The 27,289-nt window shown below is 45.3% G+C and overlaps 1 protein-coding gene across 5 annotated transcripts in view; it reads left to right on the top strand.

The window, feature by feature from the left end:
• ASAP2 (ArfGAP with SH3 domain, ankyrin repeat and PH domain 2) overlaps positions 1-27,289 on the top strand; it is a 199,553-nt gene that overhangs the window by 120,661 nt on the left and 51,603 nt on the right. For all 5 annotated transcript variants that reach the window (XM_055253844.2, XM_055253845.2, XM_055253843.2 and 2 more), the window contains 5 exons: positions 6,840-6,915; positions 7,194-7,280; positions 16,891-16,994; positions 17,092-17,161; positions 23,160-23,247. In XM_055253844.2, the coding sequence (XP_055109819.1) occupies positions 6,840-6,915; positions 7,194-7,280; positions 16,891-16,994; positions 17,092-17,161; positions 23,160-23,247 (425 nt within the window). The remainder of the gene's footprint in view (positions 1-6,839; positions 6,916-7,193; positions 7,281-16,890; positions 16,995-17,091; positions 17,162-23,159; positions 23,248-27,289) is intronic.

The raw sequence follows: 27,289 nt of genomic DNA, 5'->3' as shown, positions 1-27,289 counted from the left end.
AGTTCTTCTCTGTTGTGTTATCTTAAATGTTTCTTCATGTGTGGCAACTTCTGGTAGATCTATAGATAGCTCATAGGAAATAAACACTCACGTAGAAGTCTACAGTAAAGGGAATGAGGTGCTGACTCTTGCGACAACACGGGTAAACATTGAGAACACGTTCAGTGAAGGAAGCCAGACACAAGAGGCCATGTACTGTATGATCCCATTTATTTGGAAGGTCAGGAATAGGTACGTCTACAGAGACAGAAAGCAGGTGAGTGATTGCTGCAGCTTGGAGGAAAAAGGAAATGGGAAATGGCTGCTAACGGGTATAGGATTTCTTTGTGGGATATTGAAAATATTCTGGAAGTGAGTGCTAATGATTGCACAACTTTGTGAATTTACTAAAAATCACTTTAAAAGGATGAATTTTATGGCTTTATGGCTTAGGGATTATATCTTAATTAAAAATAAAAGCATATATACAATATAAAAAATCTGTAGTAATTGCCAAATATATTTATTTTTTTGCTCTTTTTGTAGAGGGACAAACTAGTTTGACCTATTCCACAACTCTCAGATGTTTGTTAAAAGATAAATGATACGATGTTAATGCAGTGTTTTAAAATAAGAAAACACTTTTATATATTATCCTGTAGAGCCAGTGACTGCGATGAGCAAAGGAAGATGTTAGTAGAGGAGAAGGAGAGAATTCCACGTGCAGGGGCTGCTCAAGTACTCAGCTTTGCCATCTATGTCGGTACTTTAGTCTGACCCACGTCTCTGACCTGGCTTCTGCTCGTCGACCCCCAGTCACTGATAGAGACAGGCCTCTGGCTCCTTCACTGACCCACCCAACACACTTTTATTGAGCACATGCTGTATGTCAGGCGCTGGACCAGAGGCGAGAGACACAGTGATGTGCACTGCTGGCATAGTTCCTGCTCAAAGAGTCAAGTAGGGAAGTTAGACTGAAAGAGACAAATTTCTAATTAGATGCTTAAAAAATTGTTTTAAAGTATAGGAATCTAAGAAAGAATATAATAGAGGGACCTGATTTAGATAAAGATTTAGGGTAGGCTTTTTGTTTTTTTGTTTTTCTATTTTGTTCCCTGATACAGTCTGCAACAGCCAGCACACAGTGCCCGGAACACAGTAGGTACTTGGCTGTTTCATGAATGAGCTGCAGGCCTCTCTGAGGAGACATGGATCTGAGATCTAAAGTATGAGTAGGAGCCGGCAGATAAGGAGTGGGGGAAGAACATTCCAGGCAGGGTCTAGGTCTTAAGGCAGGAAAAAGGCCAAGGTGACATAAGCTCAGTGAAAAAGGAGAGTGGTGTGAAACGAAACTGCGTGGAAAAGCCTTAGGGATGTGGATGGCCCCAGACGTCTTGCAAAAGTTTTTAGATTTTATCCCAAATATGTTGGAAAGCTCTTGAAGAGATTGAAGCAGAGGATCATTTGTATGTGCTCCTGTGATATGCCAGGTGCTATTAGGGGTTTTGGTGATGCAGTAAGGAGGAAAACAAAGTTCTTGCCTTGACAGACCCTGGAGTCTCATGGGGGAGGCAAGTAGGAAACATGAGCCAATGTTTAACTGAGTTTATGAAAAGGCAAAACAGTGATAGGGAGAGAGACAGTGGTGTTGGTTAGAAGCAGCTTCAGGAAGCTTCTCGGCTGTAACAAGATTACTCTGCATGTTGTGGAGAAGGAACCAGACAGGACAAGGGTGGATGTGGGCAATTGCTTGGGTACACAGCTTCTGTCCCTGTGCAGCCCAGAGATGACGATGGCCCAGCTGGCTTCATGACAGCGGGAGTGGAAGATGTGGACTGACAGGAAATCTTTTCCTTGTGGAATTGCAACGCCTGTCTGCTTACCTTCCCAGAGCAGGCTGTGCCGCCAGCGACCTCCCTTTGTACACAATTGTTTCTTTTCCTAGAAGGCCTCTTTCCTTTGTTCCCTCCTTGTCTTCTGTTCCTCCTAGGACCCAGCTTATGGATCATTCCTGCTTTGCGATGCTTCTTCCTTTTAGAATTCCTTTTCTTCCTCCTGTGTTGCCGCCACACCATCTGCTTGTCTCCGTGATGACATCTTCCTTGCGTCTCTGTGCCGCTGAACTATGCACTCTTAAGGGGCCATGCCATTTATTTGTTTTATATCTACAGTGTGTGGCACATATTTGCAGCAGTGAATTGTGCTGTGGAATTGAACTGAGCTCTGCTTTGGAATTCTTAATACAGCTTTGATGATGTTGCATTTCTAAAGCACTTGAGGTCAGGCGGCAAAGGAGGATGTGCTGAGTGGTTCATCCAAAGTTAAAAGAGAGCTTCAGCCATTTAACAAAAAAAAAAAAAGAAATCATGTCTTTTGCAGCAATAGGGATAGAACTGAAAGTCATTATCTTAAGTGAAACAAGCCAGCCGCAGAAAGACAAATATCGCATGTTCTCACTCTTAAGTGGGTGCTAAAAAAGGCATACCCATGGATGTAGAGAGTAGAGTGACAGCGGAGTCTCAGGAGGGTGAGGGGAGTGGGGATGATGAGAAATTATTAATACTTAATAGGTACAATACCTATTAAGGTGATGGATACCCTAAAAGCCCTAAGTTGACCACCAGGCCTATAACAAAACTGCACTTCTACCCCATGAATTTATATTAAAAATTTTAAAAAGAGAGCTCATCTCTACTTGGTGGAAAAGACCTTGCAATTGTATAGTTTTCAAGATGAATTATTTTATGGAGACTCAAAATTCTTACTTTGTGATGAGCATGCAAATTACTTCTTCAGTTCTTATGTCAGGCAATTTAGGAAGTGGGTCGCTTCCTTGCTGATATTTTATTTTTAAGAAGAAGCTATTCTGGGATTTCCTCCCCCCGCCCCTTTATTTTGCCCAAACCAATCAGTTGGGTAGCAACAGACCACTTGTGGAAAAGTGAAGTAGTTGGCCTTTTATGGACATGAGCTCAGTAACCTTTAAAAATATGAATCTTCCATTACTTCCTTTTTGGATATGAGAGAGAGTGTGTACACTGCCTGCTCTTCAAATCAGTCAAGCAGCTTTGACTTTCTTAATTCACATTCTGGAGGCTACAACGTGGAGCCCGAGCGACTCAGCTGTAGAGTGAGAAGAGCTCGCAGCCTTCTGTGTTTCCACATGTGGGAGCTCCTCTCATTCCCCCATCACACACGCCCAGTTTCCACTTCTCGCCCCCAAGGGCACAGCTTTGCCTGGTGGGTGCTGTGCCCTGCTGGGCAGACACGGGCCTCTGCACACTGCTGTGCTCCGCCAGGGTGAAGATGCCACTGTGTAAACCAGATTCCAGGGCTCAGGTTTGGCTGTTGACCCTTGGAACTACTTAGATATGCGTTATTTTGCTTTTTCTTCATTTTTCTTTTTCACTTTAAGTGTTCTTAAGAATACTTCATGTTCTTTTATTTTTATTTTATTTAAGGAAGGAATTTTCATCTCTACCTCGTTCCTGGAATATCTTGAAAACTTGTCTTATTAGCCTTTGCTCCTGAACAGTGAAGATCCTATACGCTAGTGGAATCTAGAAGTAGGGCATTATAACATTATAAAACAAAGACAGCCATGGTGTGGCAAGGCACGGTGGCTCATGCCTGAAATCCCAGCACTTCGGGAGGCCAAGGGGGTGGATCACCTGAGGTCAGGAGTTTGAGACCAGCCTGGCCAACATGGTGAAACCTGGTCTCTACTAAAAATACAAAAATTAGCTGGATGCGGTAGTGCACACCTGTAGTCCTGGCTACTCGGGAGACTGAGGCTGGAGAATCACTTGAACCTGGGAGGCGGAGGTTGCAGTGAGCTGAGATCATGTTGCTGCACCCCAGCCTGGGCGACAGAGCAAGACTCTGTCTCAAAAAAAATTAGAGCCATCGTTTGAAAGGTGGTGATGAGTGTTGACTTGACTTGTTCTTTGAGCCAATACCTGCTGGAAACCACTGTGACCAGCTGTTGCTCAGTGAACTTGGAATGCATGGTCAAGATGAGGCTCAGCCCCGGATGCTGCAGAAGCTTGCAGAGGAGGGAGGGGCGGGTGTCACAGGCAGACCCCATCAGCAGACACCGCATTGGAATGTGGTGGCATGAAGGCTGCAGGAGGGGCCCTGACACGGTGTGTGGGGCCCAGAGAAGAAGGGAGCTGCTCTGCTTGGTGGTTTGATAATTGCCTCTAAGTGGGCGTATTTTAAAGGATAGAAATACACCCCTTCTAGCCTGGTGAGGCAGGCTAGAAAACGTTTAATAGACAACAAAATTTGATTGGGTAATGTTGATGGTAAAAGTTCTGTGAAGCTTGGAAAAGTGTTAATGGGCTCAACTTAAGAAAATGTTCTGGGGCTGTGTAGTTAGGACTGTCATAGGGATAGCAGCCAGCGGAGAAGGAATAGTCTTCCTTTTCTTGAAGTTTCTCCTGACGCCAGGGCTGACTGCACTTTGAAGGGGTGTCTGGGTGCCAAGACACGCCTCAAGGAGGGTACGGGAAGGTCAGCACTTTGAAAAATCAGAGGGAGGAAATTTTCCAGGTAGGTGGATGGTGAAGATTGGCTGGGCTATTACAAAGATGAAATCTAAATCTAAATCCAAATTCATATTGTTATTCCAAGTACACCATTCATTGTCATGCTGGAAACAGCGTCCTGACGAGAAGTCATCTGAGCACTTGATTCCACTACAGGGCTCATGCTCACGTGCTCTCGCTCTCGCTGTCTGTCTCACCGTAGGGAGAACTGCCAGGTCGCAAAGGTTCTTGGAGCTGTACACCTGCTCCCTCTCCCTGGGTGGTTTTGCATTTATCACCTGTAATATTTTTCCTACTCCTTATCTTAGATCTTAGAGATCTCTGTCCTCCTACCTATTTCACAAGAATTTGAAGTGATTAAGAAAATAGTTACATAAAGAAAAACATGTAAATAAAATACAAGAATTAGATGAGTTCAGAAGCATTCTGTATTCAGAAAAAAACCTATTAAAATACAGGAACAAGAGTATAAAATAAAGAATTGTGTGTCTATCTAAAGATGAATGAAAACATTCTAGCATCCTGACCTCTGTGACTCCTAATAAACACCGGTCAGAGTTCATGCCCCACGGCCTGTGTGTCCCTCTCCTTCCTCCTTGGAGCTGCTGCGTTAAACGCCATGCTGCAGTGCTTTCACAGCGCCTTCTGTGTGTGACGCACTTGGTCTGGGAAACACCCACAGAGCTACTGCTGAGTTTAAAAGAAGTAAACATCACTTCACATGACACATGTGAAACCCAGATCACTTTTTAAAGATAGTCTCCTTGGTATCCAATGAACTGGCTAAAGTTGGTGACAGTCTATCCTTTATTAAGTTATTTATTCATTCAATAAATGGCATGTGCTTGAAATACACCAAACTTTGCGGGTACTTTGTGCCTCCTAGAACTTCAGATCTAATGAGGGAATTCTATTTTAAACAATCACACTAATGAATACATAATTGCAGTTGCAGCAAGTGTTTTGAAGCAAAATACAAAATGCTCTGAGAAAGTATAAGAAGGCCTCTTATAGGCGAATAACTTGTAGGGGATTATGGAAGGCCTCACTAACTGGGGATGTTTAACCTAAAACTTGAAGAATGAGTGGAAATCAGCCAGGTGAAGCAGACACACCTTAGGAGAAGCATTTAGAGAGAAGAAACAGAATGCAGAGGGCCTGGGGCAGGAGAACTTGGTGGTCGTGGAGGAAGGGAGAAAAGGCCGGAGTGTCTGGAACTGAGTGAACGAAGCGGGGGTGGAATGGTGTGGGTTGAGGCTGGAGCTGCAGGCTGGGGCCGCATCAGGCCTCATTACAAGTTGGAACTTTCTCCTTTGCTCATGGAAATGCCCTTTCTTCCTTCCTCTCAAAAGAGTTACACACAGCACCCTCCAGAGGCAGCGCTGAACACCAGCCCATGGCTGCAGCAGAAAAACTTGTCCAGCCTCTGTTGTATTTCGTGAATCACTTGTTATAGGTGACCTCACAGCATTGAGTTCTCAGCCTTAAAATAAAAAATTCCTCTTGATATTTGATCTCAAGTTCTCCATCCACGGTTTCCTACCCCGCAGATACAGTGTGGCCGTCAAAGCTGCTTGGTTCTTTTCTGCATTATTTCTCTCTCTCTCTCTCTCTTTCTCCTTTTTTTTTTTTTTTTTTTTTTTTTTGAGAGACAGTCTCACTCTGTCGCCAGGCCAGAATGCAGTGGCGTGATCTCGGCTCACTGCAGCCTCCACCTCCCGGGTTCAAGCAATTCTTGTGCCTCAGCCTCCCGAGTAGTAGCTTTTTGTATTTTTGTATTTTTTGTATTTTTAGTAGAGTATTTTTAGGGGTTTTTGCTACGTTGGTCAGCTGGTCTTGAACTCCTAGTCTCTAGTGATCCTCCCACCTTGGCCTCCCCAAATCCTTCACCCTGGGATTATAGGCATGAGCCACTGTACCCGGCCTCTGCATTCCTTCTCTTTTCCATGTAGCGGTCGCCTGTTGCGGCACATTCTTTACTGTCTTCCACTTGTGCCCCATGGCCTTTCTGGCTTCAGATGCAGAACCCTCTCCTGTTATAAACTGAAAATCAAGGCCTCATTTTATATGGGTCGAGAAAAATCTCAAATACTTAAGCTTATTCCAATTCCTTTTCTATTCGCTCCTGCTAATTTTGAGTGTCATTTTATTCTTGGATTGCCTGATATTTTAAGGTTCTGTTCATATAGTCTTTTCCCCCAGGAGTTACATAATGACTTCAGTCACTTTAAAGAAGTTTTTTAATCCGTCTGACAAAATTATTTTTTCCTTTGTGAAGTGTCATCTCTGTTTTCTTCTTTTTCCTGCTAGTTTTTTTCAGGATGGACTCAAAGCCGTGGAAAGCCTGAAACCTTCCATTGAAACGCTGTCTACAGATCTTCACACGGTGAGTAGCTTCCCTGCCACCGTGGTTTAAAACCGTCTTAATGCAACAGACATTTTCATCTAAATGTCGCTTCTTTGTAATCTGTGTTTTCATGCTGTGCCGCCCACGTGGAGTGTGGCGTTCCCACGCCTGTCCTCTGTCGTGGTGGGAGGGAAGGTTTGACCAGCGAGGGAGGCAGTTGTCACACTGTGTGGAAATGGCCCCATGAGCACCAGTGTTTCACTGTACCTCAGTCTTAATTTTCTGATTCATTCTGTTGTGTGTGTGTGTTTTTAAAGATCAAACAGGCCCAGGATGAAGAAAGAAGGCAGTTGATACAGCTTCGAGATATTTTGAAATCCGCATTGCAGGTTGAACAGAAAGAGGTGAGGGGATTTAATTTTGAAAGATTGCAGTTTTCGCCCTATTCTTGGAGGCTTTGGGCCTGAAGAACATGAAGTTCATGTCTTCTAGGAGCTCACAGTTCACTCAGGCTGTGTCAGGCAGCAGTAAAACATTTAATGTATTCTTGCAGTTTTGTTCTATAAAACCATCTTTTAAAATACGTTTATTTCAGGAGGAAGCATTTACTACATGCGTGGCCTTAATGGCGGTGTATAAAGCCTGTTCTCTGTCAGTTGCTAGATAAGGGGCTCTCGGTGGCTTCGTCACAGAGACCATGTGTCATTTGTGCTATTTATCCTGTACCTGGCCCTCTGTCATTTCCCTACCCTGACATATGTGGACTCTGCCCCTTTGGGCCTAGGCACGTAGCAAATGACCAGCTGGGGCTCTGCCAGCCCTGAGGTTGTGTTCTATAAAATATGAGGCATGAGCTTTTCTTAACAGCTGCCTCCATCATGACAGGCAGAAATCCTTAATTCTCTTACTTCCCCTCTTTCTGTAATGACGTCTCTGTGTGCTATCACGTCACCAGGGACAATTTGTGTTGTGGGGACTTGTTTTTAAAAAGCCATTAAAAAGTAAGTTTTAAATATAATTTTACTATATTTTCACTACAACGTGGGTATCATAATGTGAATTTAGTATAAATCCATTTCCTTGTCAATAAAAGGAATGTGTCTAAACGTATACCTAGTGATTTTAGAGAAATTGCTAAACTACTTGACAGAGCATAAAGTTCCCTGTTGGCAGTTTGGTGAGCTCTATTTTATTGTAAGTTCTTGTACTATAACTGAATATTGTTGTTTTTCTCCCAAATGCATTTACCTTTTGTGACCGAAGTCTAGGAGAGTAAGTAGTTCAGTATTTTAATAAATTGCAGAATTTTGCATGTTTTATTCATGAACATATATATATATATTCCTTTTATATATTAATGGCTAGTAACATTTTTTATTTTAACCCCTCACCTTTCATTGTTGTAGATTTTATTAAAGGCTGAAGAGTTTGCACAAATATTAGGGAAGTGGACATTTTCTGGGTTTACAGTTTACACTTTTGCTGCTGTTCCTTTGTGATGATGAAGCAGGTCCCTCCCTCACTCCCTCCTTTTCTCTCCCCTGACTGGCTGAATTCTACACATCTTTCTTTCTTTTTTTTTGAGATTTAGTCTTGCTCTGTCGCCAGGCTGGAGTGCAATGGCATGATCTTGGCTCACTGCAACCTCTGCCTCCCTGGTTCAAGCAATTCTCCTGCCTCAGCCCCCTGAGAAGCTGGGACTACAGGCACACGCCACCACGCCCGGCTAATTTTTTGTATTTTAGTAGAGACGGAGTTTCACCATGTTGGCCAGGATGGTCTTGATCTCCTGACCTAGTGATCCGCCCACCTTGGCCTCCCAAAGTGCTGGGATTACAGGCGTGAGCCAGTGTGCCTGGCCTGAATTCTACACATATTTCTAGTCCATCTGAAGCCCGACCTCTGGAGCGCTGCCTCTGATCACCCCAGCCCACAGTGATCTGAGTTCACAGAGCAGGTCCTATTTGAAAGCCCCGTTTGAATCACAGCCTATTCCTCTTTTTGAGTGTTGGCTGTGCCTTAAGTGCACGATGCCTTTTCTCCAGCCGGACCTCGAGCAGCCTGAGGATGCCACCCTGCCTTCTGAGCCATTCTTCCATCGCACAGTAGTGCCACAGTGCTCATTTAGTAGAATTTTGATAAAGATGGGTTAACTAAGTGAGACATTGGCAGAGTAAGGTTCTATTTAGCGCTAGAAATGACCTACAACCTGGTGACTTCCTCCTAGTCTAGAGAATGTAGGCCCTGACGCTTTGATATTCCCAAACATGGGATATAAGCACAAAAAGAAAAAAGAACTTGGCATAAGGAGAAAAGAGTGGCCTAGTGGTAACGAGGAGGAGGTAGTGCGAGGGCGGGCGCCAAAATGCCGTCCAAGGTGGCTGCTCCCCAGCGCGCCGTTGGAAATGATTGAGAACTGCCTTTGTCTGAGAAGGAGGATCCAACCCATGAAGCGAAGCTCAGGTTTAAAATAAGGCAGAGCAGCTGCTGGGGCCAAATGGCCCTCTGGGCACAGTGCAAAGGCTGTGTTTGCTTTGGCTGTGCAGAATTAGGTTTGGGAAAAAGGGCTGTTGTGAGAGAGCTGGTTATTTACAGCTTTGCAGGAAAGTAATAACAAATTTACCAGCACAGACCAGAAGTTCTTTATAGTTTGTTGTTTTTTGTTGACCAGCCCATCTGCCCCTGATTGCACAGAGGGATCAAATGAACCTCCTTTACTATTCCTCTTTGGCTGTCTGCCCAGTTGGCTCCTTGTCAAGACCTAACTCAACAGTCTCCTAGTTGTGGGCGTGTTATGTTTTCTGTGTATCATGCTCTGCGTTGCTTTTAGGTGATGACATTCAGCAAGTTGGACAATCTTTGAACACAGTTGCAAGTAATAAGCAGATGTGAATATGCTAGATTTTCTGTTTTAAAATGATTTTTATTATGGGGTTCCATCTTGTATACCTCAAATTTGCAATAAGAATTGATCATTTGGTCATTATTGTTTAGGCTGTCATTCCCTTTGGTTGGATTTTCTTCTGTGACTTAGACAACTGAAGGTGTTAGAGGATTTTTATTCAGTGTTATAAAAATTCTAACCCTACCTGTGTAATAACAGTTCATAGAAATTAAGTAACGTGCCCCAAAGAAACTGCCTTGGTGGTTGGTAGAAGCCAGTGCTCCTCTTTCTCTTGCTGTAAATCCCAAGCATCAGTTATTGAAGGAATGAAGAGTGGCCATTCCAGTGTGGTAGCTTCGGGCTGCTGTTTCTTTGTGACCCTGCAGCTTTGTTTTAGTGTGGAGCCTGTGCCGTTCTGGTCCCGGTGACCTCACACTTCCCAATCACTGGCCATTCATGTTTTGTTCTTGATATTTTATGCTCTCTGTAAGGAGAATACTACTCTTTGGTATTTCCATTATTTTTCTTTGTGAAGGTTTTCATACTCGGAGAAAAGTTGAAAAATTGTGCAGTGACCACCCATAGTGCAATATTATACAATGAGGACCGACCTATGTACCATAGTGTTTGATTTTTGGAGAAGATCCTATCTACAGAGTTAAACTCGTTGGCACTGCTCATCTTTGGGTGAGCTCTCTCCCCGTCAGCCTCACCTCCTGCCTTCCCCATCCCACGTCGTCCATCCGATGGCATTCTGCCAGGATGGACCCTGTTGGGGTGCTGGCGGAGTCCCAAAGCCTCATCACTGGTGTGCAGGCTCTCTCTGCTGTTTGATGTGGAGCACCCAGACTTGTGCGCTTCTACGGGGAGGATCAGGCTCTGGGGCATGGTCTCACAGGTCTAGTGCTGAAACCACCATGGTTTTCCACTCTGCAGATCTCAAGTATGGTTGATCTTTCTCTGTGTCTGTGTGTGTCTGTCTCTCTCTGTCTGTCTCTGTCTCTCTCTTTCTCTTGCTCCTTCTTTTTTGAGCATCCTGTGTAGTAGGATGTGATAGAACAGTTTGTGCCATTCAGGCAGCCAAGGTCCACCACAGCCATAATTTTCTTCTGCCTCTGGGTTCGCGTATCTTACATGCCCAGATCTGGCCTTCATCACAGGGATCTCTGCCAGGGGTCACCTGCCTGCCTCTCCTGCCAAGCTGCTAGGTAGCCTGGCTCTGGCCTCCATGTCAGCCTCAGTGGAGGACGCGTTTGTTGATTCACACATCCAGCTAACCTTTCTTCCACTGTTACTCTAAGCCAGCACTCCACAAACACAACAGAACAAGATGGATCCGGTTATCACCCCTTCAGGGGCTCATGCTCTGGGGGTGGGGACAGAGAAGCAATTGTGGCACAGTGTGATGAGAGCAATCATGGACATCAGCTCCAGGAGGCAGTGTCTGCCCAGTGCGGGCTGGACAGGTGCCATCAGGGATGACTTCCCAGAGGCTGTGATACCTGGGATGGGGCTTAGAAGGATGATTAGGAGTTAGCAGACCAGGCATGGTGGCTCACAGCTGTAGTCCCAGCACTTTGGGAGGCCAAGGCAGGTGGATTGCTTGAGTCCAGGAGTTCAAGACCATCCTGGCCAACATAGTGAGATTCCATCTCTACAAAAAGTCAAAAAATTGGCCAGTTGTGGTGACATGCACCTGTAGTCCCAGCTACTCAGGAGGCCGAGGTGAGAGGACCCCTTGAGCCTGGGAGGTGGAGGTTGCAGTGAGCCAAGATCGCACCACTGCACTCCAGCCTGGGCAACAGAGCACGACCCCATCTCCAAAACAAAAACAAAAAACTGAGGGCGGGGCAGGAGTTAGCAGAGTCCCAGCAGGTGGGGCTGGTGGAGAGGACAGCTTCTGACTAGGGTAGGGTTGCTAGGGTAGCTGTCTAACAGAGCAGAAGAGCAAGGATCTTGGCATTTGAATCCTGGGTCTCCCTCTTCCTACCCTGCCCTGTCCTGGACCTCTCCATCTCGTGGTCTCCCCGTCCGTCAAATAGGAATAACACAGCCAACCTCAGAGTTTTCAGGAGATCTAAGAGATCATTTCTGTAGAGCACTTACCATATCATCTTAATAATAAAATTATTTATTAATAATCTTAATAAATATTAATAAACTATCTTAATAGTTCATTCAACAAATACTGAGCTCCTAGGTGGTAAAGATACCATAGTGACCAAATTCCCTTCCCTCATGGTGTCACGCTCTTAGAGGTTCAACAGGAATGGATGCTGCTGCTGTTGTGTGTGACATATCCCTTAGCCTCCTTGTTGGTCCATCCTCTGGCCCCATGTCTTCATGGCTCTTGCCCCTCTTCCCTCCTCCCTATCTGACTCAAGTTGCTGTCATACCCAGCTCTAGGCTCCTCCCCTTACTCCTGACCCAGGCCTTCCAGCGTCACCTGCCTCTCACCCACCTCTCTGTGTCCAGCCTGCATCACATTCCACAGTCCCCTCGCTCTAGGGGAGGAGGGACCTGCTCCTGTCCATTGCAGGGCATTTCCTGTTTACCTCACTTTTCAGGTTTTCCAGGCACTTTACAAGTGTGGCCAACGATCCTTACAAGCCACTTTACAGGGTAGGCAGTGTTTGCCCATGTCTGCAACTTTTTGTTTGTTTGTTTGAGACAGAGTCTCCCTCTGTCGTCTAGGCTGGAGTGCAGTGGTGCGATCTTGGCTCATTGTAACCTCTGTCTCCCAGGTTCAAGCAATTCATCTGCCTCAGCCTCCCAATTAGCTGGGATTACAGGCACGCACCACCACGCCCGGCTAATTTTTGTAGTTTTAGTAGAGATGGGGTTTCACCATGTTGGCCAGGCTGGTCTCGAACTCCTCACCTCGTGATCCGCCTGCCTCAGCCTCCCAAAGTGCTGGGGTTACAGGCGTGAGCCACTGCGCCCGGCCAGCCATGTCGGCAACTTTATTCTGTGAGAGATTGAGGATAAGTGCCCTTGCTGGGCTCACACAGTGGCATCAGAGCCAGGATTTGACCCTGATCTATTCCACGTCAAACTGGTTCTCTGGAGTCTTTTAAGAATTACCCTTAAATAATGGAGAATAGGTGGTAATGATATTTGAAAGCACCGTTCTTAGACCACGACTCAGTGCTTGGCTCTGCAAGGCCTCCAGCTCCCAGTTGTGCCCATGTGGGTGGACACACCTGTCGTATCTTCAGAAGATGGGGAATGAATTGGACATCACAGCCCTCCTGGGCAGAGACATTTTAAGCTTCCAGAAATGACTCCTCGACAAGCTTGTCAATCACAGGAATTGTCTGGACACCGACTTTCTGAGAAGTGGGCAAAATGTCAGTTTTTGAGTTATCCTAGAGTCCTAGACAGCCCAAGGATTCTACTGGTCATTTGGGCAGATTCTATGTTGGCCAGACCCAATGGCTAACACTTCATGGGCCACAGAAAAGTTAAGATCAAGGATGATGCCTGAGCTCTGAGGACTTGTCTGGGTGTCACAGGACAGAGGATGTTGGACACTGGTAGAATTTCATGAAAGCCTTTTGAGGTTCCACCAAGTGCCCACTTACCCTGCATACTCAGGCACACAAACAGTCCCTGCACGTTGAGGCTTTTTCAGTCGAGTTTAGGTTGTCTTCGTCTCTCTTAGGAAAGTGAAGAGTACATTGGAGTCTCCAGGAATTGGGGCAACATGGACCGCCCCGGCCTCTCTTACTTCTTATGTTATTCTTCTCTCCAGAAGGAGAGATTCTTTTCCCTTAAATAGTATTCTAAAAATCAAAACCTTGGTCATGTGAAAGGGCCAGTTTTCTCTGTCAGGCCTTCACCTAGTCAGGCGTTTTGTACAGGCTAACAAAGGCTATTGTTACTGGGTCGCCTGGGAGTCACCTAGAGGATGCTGAAGTAATTCGCGCTAAAACAGTTTCAATTTTATGTTAAACAGATTATATTCCTGTTTTTTACAAATTCAGATTTGCCTGCATGCTTTAATTGATCTAAAGAAAAGAATAAAACAGGGTGATTTCTTTGTCACCTTCTGGCATAGGGTCTGATTCTGTTGAGAAGAATGTCCCTTATCCTGTTCGTGAGACCTGAAAATCGCTCTGATTAATATGTGTGGCACGAACAGTGTTAGCGGTGTTGTCACATGATTTCACCACTTTGTGCAGGGCTTTTTTTCTCCCCAAATCAATAGACGTATTTCTTGGTTGTGCAGTTGAGTCTCCTGACAGGTTTATTTTTAGTCTTTCACAGAGACGCTGTACAGGTGAGCAGTATTTCTCCACATTCCTTCCACAGCGTTGTTCTCAGCAATGTTGAAAGCTGGATTTGCTCTAAATTTTGGTGCCGATGTTCCGCCCTTCTGAGAAAATGTGGAAGCTGGGACCATCCTCATCTCGTGAATGTGCGTGTGCCCTAGTTTATCCAGAGGCTTGAGTGCTGTGTGAACTTTCTGTGGAAATGAGTTCATTTCTCCCCTCCTGTGCTCTGCTTGTTTCAGGGTTGGTTGTCAGTTCAGTAATGGAGAGGGCCTCAGCACGTTACTGATTGCTCACGTGGAGTTTTTTGGTTTTTCTTTTTTGGCAGAGTTTAAAAAGTCAGTGCTAGATACTCATGTGCATGGGTTGGAAGACTTATTGTGAAGATAACAGTACTCCCCTAATTGATCTACACATTCAGTGCAGTCCCCTCCAGAAATCCCAGCTGCCTTCGTGCAGAAATTGACAAGCTGATCCTGAAGTTCATGTGGAAACGCAAGGGACCCAGAATCGCCAAAACAATCTAGAAAAAGAAGAACAAAATTGGAGGATTCACATTTCCCGATTTCAGAACTTACCACAAAACTGTAATATTCAAGACAGTGTGGTACTGGCATAAGGAGAGACATATAGACCAATGAAATAGAACTGAGAGTCCAGAAATAAATCCTTACATTTAGAGATGATTTACTTTCAACAAGGGTGCCAAGACAATGGAGAAAGAGTAGTCTTTTCAACAAATTGTGCTGGGTCAGCTGGATAGCCACAAGCAAAGAAGGAACTTGGTCCCTTACCTCACACCATAATCAAAATTAACTCAAAATGAGTCAAAGAGCTAAATGAGAGCTGAGACTATAAACCTCTTGGAAGAGATTTATAAGTATAAATCTTCATGACCTTGGATTAGGCAATAGTTCCTTAGATAGCACCCTTACAGTACAAGTGAAAAATGAAACAGTAGGTAAATGGGACTTCATTAAAATTAAAAAGTTTTGTGCTTCAGAATCCTTTTTCAAACTGTCAGAAATCCAAGAGGCTGCCTGTGCCTTGAGATGCAGTCAAAACTCTTGACTCCAGCCTGTCTTGTCCACCCCCGGGCCTTACTGCCTCAGATGCAGTATTTGTCCAGCTTCCCTGGGTGCTGACCACGTGGCCTCCCCATGTCTTTTGTGTACTATCCACTTTGCCTTGAAGATCCTACCCTGATTCTCTGCTAGTTCTTGCCTTCATGTTTAAAACTCGCTTTTTCCTGCGCTTTTTTCCCTTTGATGCTTCAGTTCTTGAGTGCTCTTGCTCTCAGCTTCCATCACACTGATTTTCCTGTGTTAGTTCTTTCATCGTTTGGGGATGTGCTTCGTTCTCCAAGGTTGGTGAGCTGCTCAGTGGCAATGATGAGAGTGGCCCTAGACCCTGAGGATGTTCTCTGGGGAGAGAAGATGGTGTAATGGAAGGAGCCTTAGAGTGGAAGGCAGGATTCCATTCCACTCTCTGCTCTTGCTTTAAGGAGCTCTGCACCTGGAGCAAACCACTTACTTTCATTGTGTGCCTGTTTCTCCCATTATGGAATGAACTGGATAGGGGTTCTCATTAAACACCTACGAGCAGACCTCGGCCCTCTCCTGGTTGACCTGTGAACACTTTGTTCACATCTTGCTCCCCTCTCGTTCCCTTTAAGTCTCAGGGAAATAGAACTTCCTGCACTGGCACTGGTGGCCTCTCCTACTCTCAGCTCAGAGTGTCTGATACTGTTTGTTTTGTTTGGTTTTTGTTTTTTTGAGACAAGGTCTCGCTTTGTCACTGAGGTTGGAGTGCAGTGGTGCTATCATGACTCATTGCAACCTCGATCTCCCAGGCTCAAGCAGTCCTCCTGCTTCAGCCTCCCACGTACCTGGGACTACCAGCGCCTGCCACCACGCCTAGCTAATTTTTGTATTTTTTGTAGAAACGAGGGCTTGCTATGTTGCTTAAGCTGGTCTTGAACTCCTGGGCTCAAGCCATCCACCCACCTTGGTCTCCCCAAATATTGGGATTACAGGCATAAGCCTGTGCGCCCAGCCTGATATCATTTGTTAAACACCAGTTGAGCACCTGTTGGATGCCAGACACTGGACTTGGGCCCTGGGTGTTCATTGCTAGTCCTCGCTTACCCTAAGAAGCTGATAGGCTGGAATTTCCCAATTGTGGTAGATTCAATCAGATTCTCAGCTGACCATGTGGATGGTTTACCTGTAATTAGGCTCCCCTTGGTCAGAGTCAGACCCCCCTTACTCGAGATTGATGGGGTGAGGAAGTGAAGATTTGTGCAGTACTTGTTGATGTTCACATATGTGATCCTACTGAGTCCTTACTGTTTATTGACCTTACCAGGTATTCTTTTCTTATTGCCCAAGAAGGAAACTGAGGCTGAGAGCTTATGTGGTGGTTCTGTAGTAAGGGACAGAAAGCTGGTTTTGTTGTTTTGCTTGGAAACCCCTGTCTTTCCACTCACTGCATCACCTCCCTCCTTGTGGGCTACTCTGGCCATAGTGGGAGCCTCATGTCATTGTCAGGGGGTTAAGGCTCATGATGAAATAAAACCTGGAAACTTCCAGGGCTCATTCCTTCAGCCAGTTTGGGAATATTGGTTTCCTGACATTTCCTTCTGCAGCCTGATAGATGGCATTTATCAGTTCCTAGAGCAGAATCTGATGTCCTTTTTTGCTGTGTTGAGAAGGGGAAATTTCTTCAATTTTTGTTGTTGTTGTTGTTAAAAAAACAAAACAAAACACTTATTAGGCATAAGTTTCCTTTGTGTACTGCTTTTCTAAAAATTGGGACCTGGACAAGATTAAAAACACACTCTTCACCATTTTTTAGGACTCCCAAATTCGTCAGAGCACAGCTTATAGCTTACATCAGCCTCAGGGAAACAAGGAACATGGGACCGAGCGGAACGGCAGCCTCTACAAGAAGAGCGACGGGTACGTAAGGGGGTGTTGCTAGAGTTTAAATGTACGTTCGTTATCTCATGTGTCCAAAATGTCTAAACTCTTATTGTTTCTCCCACTTATCCACAAGGATCCGAAAAGTGTGGCAGAAAAGGAAATGTTCAGTTAAAAATGGTTTTCTGACCATATCCCATGGTACCGTAAGTATTCTCTTTTAATCCATGGTGTCTGCTGTATTAGATGAGGTTGGTGTTGGAGGACTTTCTGAAGTTAGAGGGCAGGAGTTGTTCTCCGTGTGTTATGGTATTAAGGTTGTGTCTTAAAGAATTTCCCTGTCAGAAATGCTTGTTGGCCTCCATCTTGATTTGGTGCACCTGCAGCCTGTTTATGCTTTTTTTTTTTAATTTTTTTTTTAATTTTAGCCAAATGGAGCCTTGTCCTTGTTATCTTCCACTCCCTAGCAGAGTCAGGAGTAACTGATAAGCCAGGTTGTCTTTATTTAGAAGCCTGTGACTCCAGAAAGCACACAACAGCAAACTGCTCCCCCAGCTCTCTTTGTCTCTGGAAATCGAACCTCTCTCACTTGTGAAGATTTCTACTTTTCCATTAAGAGAAAAACATTTAAATGGGCAGGACTCTGGGGACCAGAAATCCATGAGAAAAGAGATTTCAGTAATTTTGTTATCGAAATCTTAGCATATGGTGCCCAACTTTAAGGCCTCTTTCCATCATCCTGTTTATCAGAGTCTGTGCAAGAAAAAACGGAGCCCTCTATGTTGAGCTTATGAAAAGCCAGTCAGGATAAAGTTCCTTGCCAATCTAGCTTTCAGAGGCCAGGAACTTGGATCACAGACAGAGCCCTGCACACCACACTGTTCTTTCCATGGCAGCATTATACATACCATTGCCTCATCTGGCATGACCAGAGCTGGTGAAAACCACATGGGCTGGTAGACAGCTTTGGTAATGTCTCAAGGCCAAGGTCGTTGCCTTTTTGTTGCTAGAGAGATGCTGAGAGTTGTTTGCATTCCCATTCCCCAAGCAGAGGCCTCGTAGTGCATGCAAGCCAGCAGCCTTGGGCATGTGAGTGGATGACAGTAACCATCTTTCCTGTCCCTTGTCCCTCCAGTCCCCTGGTGAAGGCAGAGCTGGGCAGGAACTCAGAGGGGCTTTTCTGGCCCCTGTAGAAATGTCATCACTCAACATGGGGTCCAGAGAAACGGCCCTGAGGTTCTTATGAATAAGGGAATAGAGTAAAACCCCAGCTGAAGCATGTCACAGCAGCAAGGATTGTATTCCTCTGGGGGTGCCTTCGTTTTTGCCGACTTCAATTTAGAAAGGGAGAGAGGAGCTAGAATAGCATATACACAGTGTAGGGATTCTTGGTGACCTCTGGTCTAGGGGATTGAATGTGTCTCTGAACTTGGAAATGAAGATCATTTTCTATTTTCAAAACCTGGCTTTCACTGGTCGTGTGATCACCACCGTACCACCCCCACCCCCAGGGCCATGCAGTTTGGATCTTAATGGGACGTTGTGGGCAGGTGTGGTGGCTCAAGCCTGTAATCCTAGCACTTTGGGAGGCCGAGGTGGGCAGAAAACCTGAGGTCAGGAGTTCCAGACTGGCCTGGCCAACATGGTGAAATCCTGTCTTTACTAAAAATACAAAAATTAGCCAGGCATGGTGGTGCATGCCTGTAATCCCAGCAACTCGGGAGGCTGAGGCAGGAGAATTGCTTGAACCCAGGAGGCAGAGTTTGCGGTGAGCCGATATCACGCCACTGCACTCCAGCCTGGGAGACAGAGCAAGACTCCATCTCAAAAAAAAAAAAAAAAAAAAAAAAGACATTCTTTCCATGCGTGGATGTGAGGGTATGAGTTCTGTAGACCAAGGGAAGCAAATTTATCCAGCCATCACTGTCTTTAATATTAGGAACATTAGATTAGATGAGACTAGGCTCTCTTCTAAATACCTTCCGGATCTCAACACCTATGGTTCTGTGGTTTGCTTTCGAATTGGTGTCCACTCGCTGTTTGAACTCCGATTGACTGCCTCAGTGCAGAAACTGTCATACAACTAAGTTCTAGTTCATGCTTTCACAGCTCTGAAGTCAAGGGGCATATTTGTTTCATTGAGAGTTCCCCTGGATCCAGGCCTCAGCTTAAGCCAGTGAGTGGCTCTTTCCATGGCAGGTGGAAAACAGGTCTGGTAATCCTTTGCTGACAGCATAAACTTCACTTCGAGTCACTTCCATAGCTTGAGCTTCCTCTCAAAAGACGTGGAGGCTTAGTTGTCTTTAAATTTGGATGGGTTGCCCCAGTTTTTGGCAGATAGTACGATTATAACCGGCATCACTGGGATGCTGAGAACTCAGCTTGTCACACAGCGTGTGCATATTTAATAAGTGCTTTGTGTTTGGAGGGGAAAACCTTCTCCAGGGAATCTCCACTTCCAGAGGTCTCCTCCTGCCTTTAGCAGCCATCGCCGCCTACATCCTGCAGGGGTGGCAGGTGGGGCTGTCTTGATTCACTGCCTCGCTGCCATGCAGAAAAATAAGTAGTTTTCCAGCCCTCCGTTCAGTGGCTGAGTGTTCCTTTTCTCACCTTTTCCCTATTTCCCTGCATGCTCTGGAAGTCAGAATCCAGAGGACCCCTCTGTATGACTGCATCTACAGAGGGGTTACATGTGGGGAAGTGAGTTCACCCATGCCGAGAAAGAGAATTGAGAGATGCCCTTTTGGTTTGGTTTGGTTTTGACTTGATTTCTTATGCAGCTCACCTGTTTGGCCAGCAGCTCCTGAGTGTGCTCGTTTACAGTCAGGAAAAAAAGGCACATTTCCAAAGATTTGATTAAGTGGAAGTCTAAGAGCAGAGCCTGGCACACAGCTGCGAAGCAGGTCTTTAAGAAATGGAAGCACACAGGTTGTATTTACACTGGTAGGAAAACCCTTCCCAGGAAGCTGGCAGCCTTCGGGAAATGAAGTTGTTGTATTCTCATTGGAGCAGAGGATTGAGGATAACATCCGGGAGATTCGGTCGAAGCCTGAGCTGAATTTCCCTCTTAGCCAAGTCTGTTTTCTGGCCCTAGGAAGAAGTGGTCCTTGGGACAAAATAACTCTAATTAGGTATCCTCTTTGCCAGATTCACAGCATTGCCACACCACTGAGGGCTGGGGACTGTGTTACACTGGAAGGAATGTCCGCTGGCTCTTACACAATCTGAAATTTTAAAACATGATCAGTCATGAAGAAAGAAGAAAACACCTTCCTTCTAAAAGCCTGACAAATTGGGAAAAAAACAGAATGGCATGATTAAGATGGAGAATCACTGATAATCTCTGCCTGCATGGCAAACTCTAAGGCTGTTACATCTTTTTTTTACCTTTCCTTCATAAGTTTTCTACTAAACTAGGGCTTCTCAAATTAAATTATTAAGAAAACACTGGTATTTTGTGAATGAGATGAAACTGTTCTATATCTCAATTAACTGATGACAGTTTTTTTTGTTTGTTTATTTTGTTTGTTTTTTTCTTTTTGAGACGGGGTCTCACTATGTCGCCCAGGCTGGAGTGCAATGGCCAATCTTGGCTCACTGTGACCTCTGCCTCCTGGGTTCAAGCAGTTCTCCTGCCTCAGCCTCCCAAGTAGCTGGGACTACAGGTGCACACCACCATGCCCAGCTAATTTTTGTATTTTTAGTAGAGACAGGGTTTCACCATATTGGTCAGGCTGATCTCGAACTCCTGATCTCAGGTGATCTACCTGCCTCAGCTTCCCAAAGTGCTGGGATTACAGGCGTGAGCTGCCATGCCCAGGTGACACTGTATTTTTCCAAATTGCAACAGGGAAGGATTTTAATGGACAGAATTTTCTCCCATAAATTTTTCTAATAGCTTTACTGTTAGCTAATACTTAATCTGTATACTTAATATTTAACCTGAATCGCAAAGTTATTAATGTAAAACAGAACTGCTGGTGATACTGCTTAAGATCAACTTATGTGTTTTGTGGACCCATTATTATGGTTGTCATTTTTTAATATGTAGGCACATTTAGGTCTTTATAAATTATTCCTACTTCAAATAAAGGCGCTGAATATTTTTCTCTATTTTGTGGTATGCTGTGAAGTGAGAAATCTGATTTTGATGGTAGTTAAGAACGAACACCTTTCCCCATATTACAGGGAAGGGGAAAGACTGCAAGGTGGAGGTGGGGAGGGAGAATGAGTAGTAGTAATTTAAGTGTGGTTCTTTGCTGCTCTTAAAGATAAGTCCAGGCAAGCGACCGCCTTCCATGGATATACACGTCGAGGACAGGGAGGGTGGCAGTTGAGCCCCGAGCCCTGGAGCCAGCCTGACTTGTTGGAATCCTAGCTTCCCCGCTCCCTAGCTGTATATCCTCAACCAAATTATTTGGTCTGTCCAGGCCAGTGTCTTTAGCTACAAAATTGGAGTAGTTCCTACCTCAAAGGGCAGTTAGGAAAATTAAATGAATTATTTCATGAAAAATGTTTAGAACAGTGCCTGCCTTGTATAGGTATATAATAAAAATAGCTGAGTAAATGTAGCTATTGTTATTCAAAGTCATTATTTTGTCCATGAAGGTGCTTGTGTATTTATCAAAGCGCACAAACCTCGTTTATTATTCCTATATCTAAGACCCCACAATTTGGAAGTAGCCCTAAAATTTGCACATGTATAGTTGTGTCATCACAGGGAGGTTAACAGAATAGACACAGGCTACGTATGGGTGGCTGTACACCCGTGTTAAAGTACTTGGTTGCATACATGGTTTGTAACCATGTTTCTAGAAATAGATCATTTGGTGTATTGGTTCCTGGATAAGTTAGGTAATCCAATTGGTAACAATCCACAATCAGTGGTGCTTTCACTTGAAAGTGTCCAGATTTACAAGATTAGGCAGAGCTTGGTGTCTTCTAATACTGATTTCTGACGATCCAGGAATTCTGTGAGATATCTACAGATTATGGAGAATATCTGACTAACCTGTAGAGGATAAGACCAACACAGCCACGAACCAGGAGAGTCTAGTACAACCCTGTTTATCTGACCTTATCTGACTTTCACTAGTCCAAACTTACATTTATTAAACCCAAATCCTTCACGCTGCAAGGATGGGTTCAACTCTCTCACCCTAACTCTGTAGACTTACTGGAAGGAAGCTGCTGGGCCTCTAAGTGCATGAGGGTTTCACAGGTCTGTCCAGGTGTAGATGCATATGTGTATGTATCTGGATTATTCCCAAATCCAGGTTTTTTTCCTCTTTAAGCGACCGGTGGCCAAGGGAAGTGGGGCCCAAGAACAATGGAAGTTTAAGACGTTCTTATTTGATCTTTCCTTTAGCAGCTTGGTAGGTGGGTAAGATAAGCCCACTCCTATTTGGATATTCCTCCAAGGTTTCTAAGAGGTATTCTGCCGTTCAAAATTTGTGTTTCTGAAATTATCTTCTTACCCTCAGTCCTTTGCTTTCTTGGACTAAGTATGATCTTTTTTTTGAAACTGTAATAAAATAGCCATTTTTATACACCTCTGATGAAAGTATGTTGTGATCGCTTGGTGTCGTGTGTGGGGGAGAGGGTTTGGGGGTTACAGATATGAATGAAGTATGTTTTGTTGAAACTTAAGTGACAGCGATGGTTGGCATTTAGGAATGTGAATCTATTATCTGTCATCACTTCAAACAGTAGGAAAATAACTTCTCTGCCATTTTTGTACTGTGAAATTACCTTCACTGGAAGTGAGGTTTATGCTAAGAAAGAACGCTTTTAAGCTCACCAGAAATTGAGCTGGGTGCCCAAGTTACCTGGCAAATCATCTGTGTTGTCGGTAGGAATCAGAACCGAATGTTTTGGGCTTAGCCATGCAGTATCTTGATCTGAAGGCATCCACTGCCAGCAGCCTCAAAGCTGGCATCGCTTGTCCCCTTGTCCAGGTGGGTTTGTGTAGACCACCAAGGTGCCCTTGCAGGGAGGCAGTCGCCTTCTGTGGAGAAGAAGTTCAAAGGCTTCTGTAACTTGTCTCAGTCATGCCTTCCTCTGCCAAGTCTGCCTTCTGAAGGCCACCTTTGCAAACTAGTGAAGAGTTTGCTCTTGCTGTATCTCATGAGGATTGATACTGTATGATTTTCCATTCCTTCCACCCAACCCCAACCTTTTTTTTTGTTCTTTGCTTTTAAACAGGCTAACCGGCCTCCTGCAAAGCTCAACCTGCTAACCTGCCAGGTGAAGACCAACCCTGAGGAGAAGAAGTGCTTTGACCTTATTTCACGTAAGGCTCCCTCTGAGATGCTGCGCCATAGAAACATTGTCTTATGCTCTCTTCTGGGGCGTCCTTTACACTTCAAACACTGCATTCTGAAGAACTGGTTTTTGAAGAGACATACCCTTTTTTCTAGTGACAGGCATGTTTTGTGTTCCATTAGTAACTGCTGGCTGCCAGCCTTTCTAGTTGAGGGTTTGACTTTGAGGACTGGCCCTGCTCCTTGGGGGCGCTGTAGACCTGAGACATTACCTGGCTCTCTGAGCCTCAGCATTCCTGTTCCTAAATAAGGAGATCCTACAAGAGAACCCCGCAAGCCTAAAACTCCTTCACTTAAAAAAGAGAAAAGAAGGACAATTCTGTTTTCAAGAACTTACATAATTTAGGTGACGTTAGAAATGCTATAAAACTAAAATGAGGGTCTTCAGCAGGGCCCTTGAAACTTCAGTGTTTGAAATTGTTTTTCTTCCTCACCACAGGAATAGTCTTTCTGCTTCTCTATGCTTTTCCTTTTTGTGGTGTTCACAAAAGAATCCCCACAGAACCATCCATTGTGGTGAATGTTTACTCAGCACCCCCTAAATTAAAGGGCTCATGATGTCTAAAAGAAAATAAGATAAACCTTTTTTCCTTGGTAGTTCCATGTGGCAGGGTTACAGTCTAGGGGAAGAAAGGGCCAGTCTCCCCTTTGAAGAGGCACTCACTAGGGATTTGAGCACAAGAGTTACATTTGCAGAGGACCACACCGGACTGTGTACTGTAGGAAGGCAGTGCTATTCTCTGTGCCTCAGTACCCCTGAGCGGGAGATGGCTACCTTTTCAAATGTCTGTTGACCTATATTATTGAGGGCTAGGAAGTCACTTATGTGATTTAGCGCTCCCAGCAAACTGCGGGTAATTATCACTCCACCTCACCCACAATGGTTTGCTCTCACCCTCCCTTTTCCCCTTCTCATACGCTCTGTGTGAATCTCTGGGGAGGCTTCAGCACTATGATGTGTGCAGAAGGTTCCAGTACCATTTGTTCTGTTCTTCAGACTCTAGATTGATTTGTAAAATAAAATGGACTTTATCCTGCATCAAACACCCATCCTGACTCAGTCTAGTAAGGTCCACAAATTCTCATCAAAGCTTGCCTTTCATTCATACAAGATGTTATAAAATGCTGAGTACTGACCAGATCACACACACACACACACACACACCACTGCTGGGATACCTGCGTCTAGCTAGCAAAAAAGGCTTGAATTGAAGGGTTTCAGAAAACCTGATGGTGTAATCTGATGTCTGCCAGTGGCTGGGGCTGACTCAGAGACTTTTAGGCCTTTCCATTTTCTGAACTAGTAACACACAAGAAGCCATGCATTAAAATGCCCATCATTAACTCATAAGCAATAATAGTGAACCGATCACCTGGAGGTGGGTGTAGGGACTTCTTCCCTCAGCTGCCCCAGGCCCCTCCAGCATGCCCCACAGGGAGACCCTGCTAGGTGCCATATGTGCAGAAGCACTTGCTCCAATGTATTCCCAGCTTGCACCTTTTTACAAGACAGCAGGCAGCAGGGAGGAATGGTAGATGGCAAGTGTGCATGCCTCCCTTCTGGGTGTGAGTTACTGCAGCCCTTACACGTGTGGGAACGCGGTCCTCTGTGAATCTGGCCACACACAAGCACTGTGGCCAACTGATATTTACCAAGATCCTGCCAGTGTCTTTGCTGCAGCGTGATGCATTTAAACATCTTCAGGAGGGGCTTCTAGCCTGTGATGCCCAGAAAGGCTTGCTGAGCCCAGTTGGGGGCAGTGTCATGAGTTTGCTAGAGTCCATTGTCGTCTTTGAAAAGAGCTCTCATTCCTCCTCCTTCCCTGCTTGTCTTCCAGTGGGTAAAGTGAATTCCAGTCCTGCAAATTCTTCATCCTCAGTGAGTTTTCAAAAGGTGCCTTCCCTATGAGTATCTGTAGTGAAAATGCTTTGTGCAGGGGTGTGTGGGTTTGGGTTGAAAACTGGCCAGACACCCCAGAGAGTCATCACGGGAAACCTGGCTGCAGTGTAAGCCGTGATTTGATTGAACATCCTGAGAAGGTGAGGGACATGGGGTCAGGGCCGGGTTCTGGCTGATTCAGGAGCATCTGTCGTCATCCCTCTCAGATTCCTCCTCTACTTCCTGACCAGCCTCATGGGATGAGCATCACCAAGATGCTTATGAACTCTCAAGACATTTGAGTGGGCCAGGCAGTGGCTCACGCCTGTAATGCAAGCACTTTGGGAGGCCAAGGTGGGAGGATTGCTTGAGGCCAGGAGTTCGAGACCAGACTGGGCAACATAGCAAGACCTCCTACAGAAAATTTAAAAATAGCCGAGTACGGTGGCATGCGCCTTTGGGCCCAGCTACTCAGGGGGCTGAGATGGGAGGATCGCTTGAGCCCAGGAGGTTGAGGTTGCAGTGAGTTGTGATTGTGCCTTTGCACTCCAGCTTGGACAACACAGCAAGACTGTCTAAAAAAAAAGACATTTGGGCAGTTGGGGAAGTCAAGTGGAGGCACATGCATTGAGGCAGTGAGGGTGATATTTTCTGTGTGCGTCTGCCAGGCACCCCATGGTCACCCATTCTTCGTCTTCCTCATCTGGTCAGTTCATCTTGGAATCTGCCCAGAGAACTCAGAAGAGCAATAGACTGACTGGCTGGTTGCAGTTACTTCCTACAAGATGCTCCTTTACCATCCTTGCCCCTAAACAGGGGCTTCCCATTCTCATGAAGGTGGAATTGGGGCCAGGGGCAGTGGCTCACACCTATAGTCCGAGCTACTTGAGAGGCTGAGGTGGGGGGATCACTTGAGTCCAGGAGTTTGAGGCTGCAGTGAGCTGTGATTGTGCCACTGCACTCTAGTATGGGTAACAGAGGGAGACCTTGTCTCTTTAAAAAAAGAAAAAGATGTAAATGAGCATGGGCTCTTCTAGGAGGATGGTTCTGTGGCAAGGCCAGCCCTTTTGGGAGCTCATCCAATCCGTTGCCCGCAGACTGACCCCACTCATAGCAAATTCAAGTCCTGAGCCATTATCCGCGAACCCCATAGGCACCCTAGGTGGGATGGAAGGAACAGGAGAATTGTGAGGTGACCCAAGTGAGTCCCCTGAGTAGGGTGGAGCCAGAGGGAGTCAGTGACCTTCCAGATCCACATGGCAGGTGAGCGGCCAGTAGAGCCAGAGCCCCGGCTGGCCACCAGCACCTGAGTGCTCCGATTGCCCCGCTCTGTCTCCTGCTCTTCTCCCTCACAGCTGAAGCTGCTGGAAGCTGTCTGCTTATTTGTAGCATCTTTAAAGAGAGTGTAGTGGAGGGGATTCTTGCTTGAAGTTTTTTGTCAGAGGTTTGCCTCCTGCTTGTGCAGTTTTTACACGTCAGAATGCAGAAATTGGCCAGGTGCAGTGGCCCACGCCTGTAATCTCAGTACTTTTGGAGGCTGAGGTGGGAAGATCGCTTGACCCTGGGAGATTGAGGCTGCAGCAAGCCGTGCACTGCACATTTGCACCACTCCACTCCAACCTGGGCAGCAGAGTGAGACTCCGTCTCAAAAAAAAAAAAAAGAAAAAGATGCCATGGTGTTGTAGAAAGTGGTCAGGCCAGAAGTCCAGGAACCAAGTTCTGCTGCTGGCTAGGCTTCAGCCCTCACCCAGTCACTTACCAAGAGTTGTTCTAAGAACCAACGTGCTTTCAGGAGTAAACACCACTACAGAGAGGTGGCGTGTCCACTCACTTTTACGAGCACAGATGTTTGTTGTGTTTCCCTAAGAAGAGAATCGGTACTTGTCATCATTCTGCCATCTGCAAAAGCTGGATTCCCCTGCCCCCGCTTTTTTTTATTAAATCTAATTTTATCTTTTGCTTTGGTTTTAGACTGCTTTTAGACAGAGAATATCCATATATCCCTCCCCCAGCTTTCCCTTCTGTTAACATCTTAATACAGTTATCCAGTAGTCCATGGTACATGTTATCCAATCATATTTATGTAGTTATCAAAACCAGGAAACATTGGTTTGATGCTATTAACTAAAAAT

Source organism: Symphalangus syndactylus, chromosome 18, assembly GCF_028878055.3.
Source record: "Symphalangus syndactylus isolate Jambi chromosome 18, NHGRI_mSymSyn1-v2.1_pri, whole genome shotgun sequence".
NCBI lineage: Eukaryota > Metazoa > Chordata > Mammalia > Primates > Hylobatidae > Symphalangus > Symphalangus syndactylus.
The sequence above is the reverse complement of the archived record's forward strand: the minus strand, read 5'-3'. Positions and strand labels throughout refer to the sequence as shown.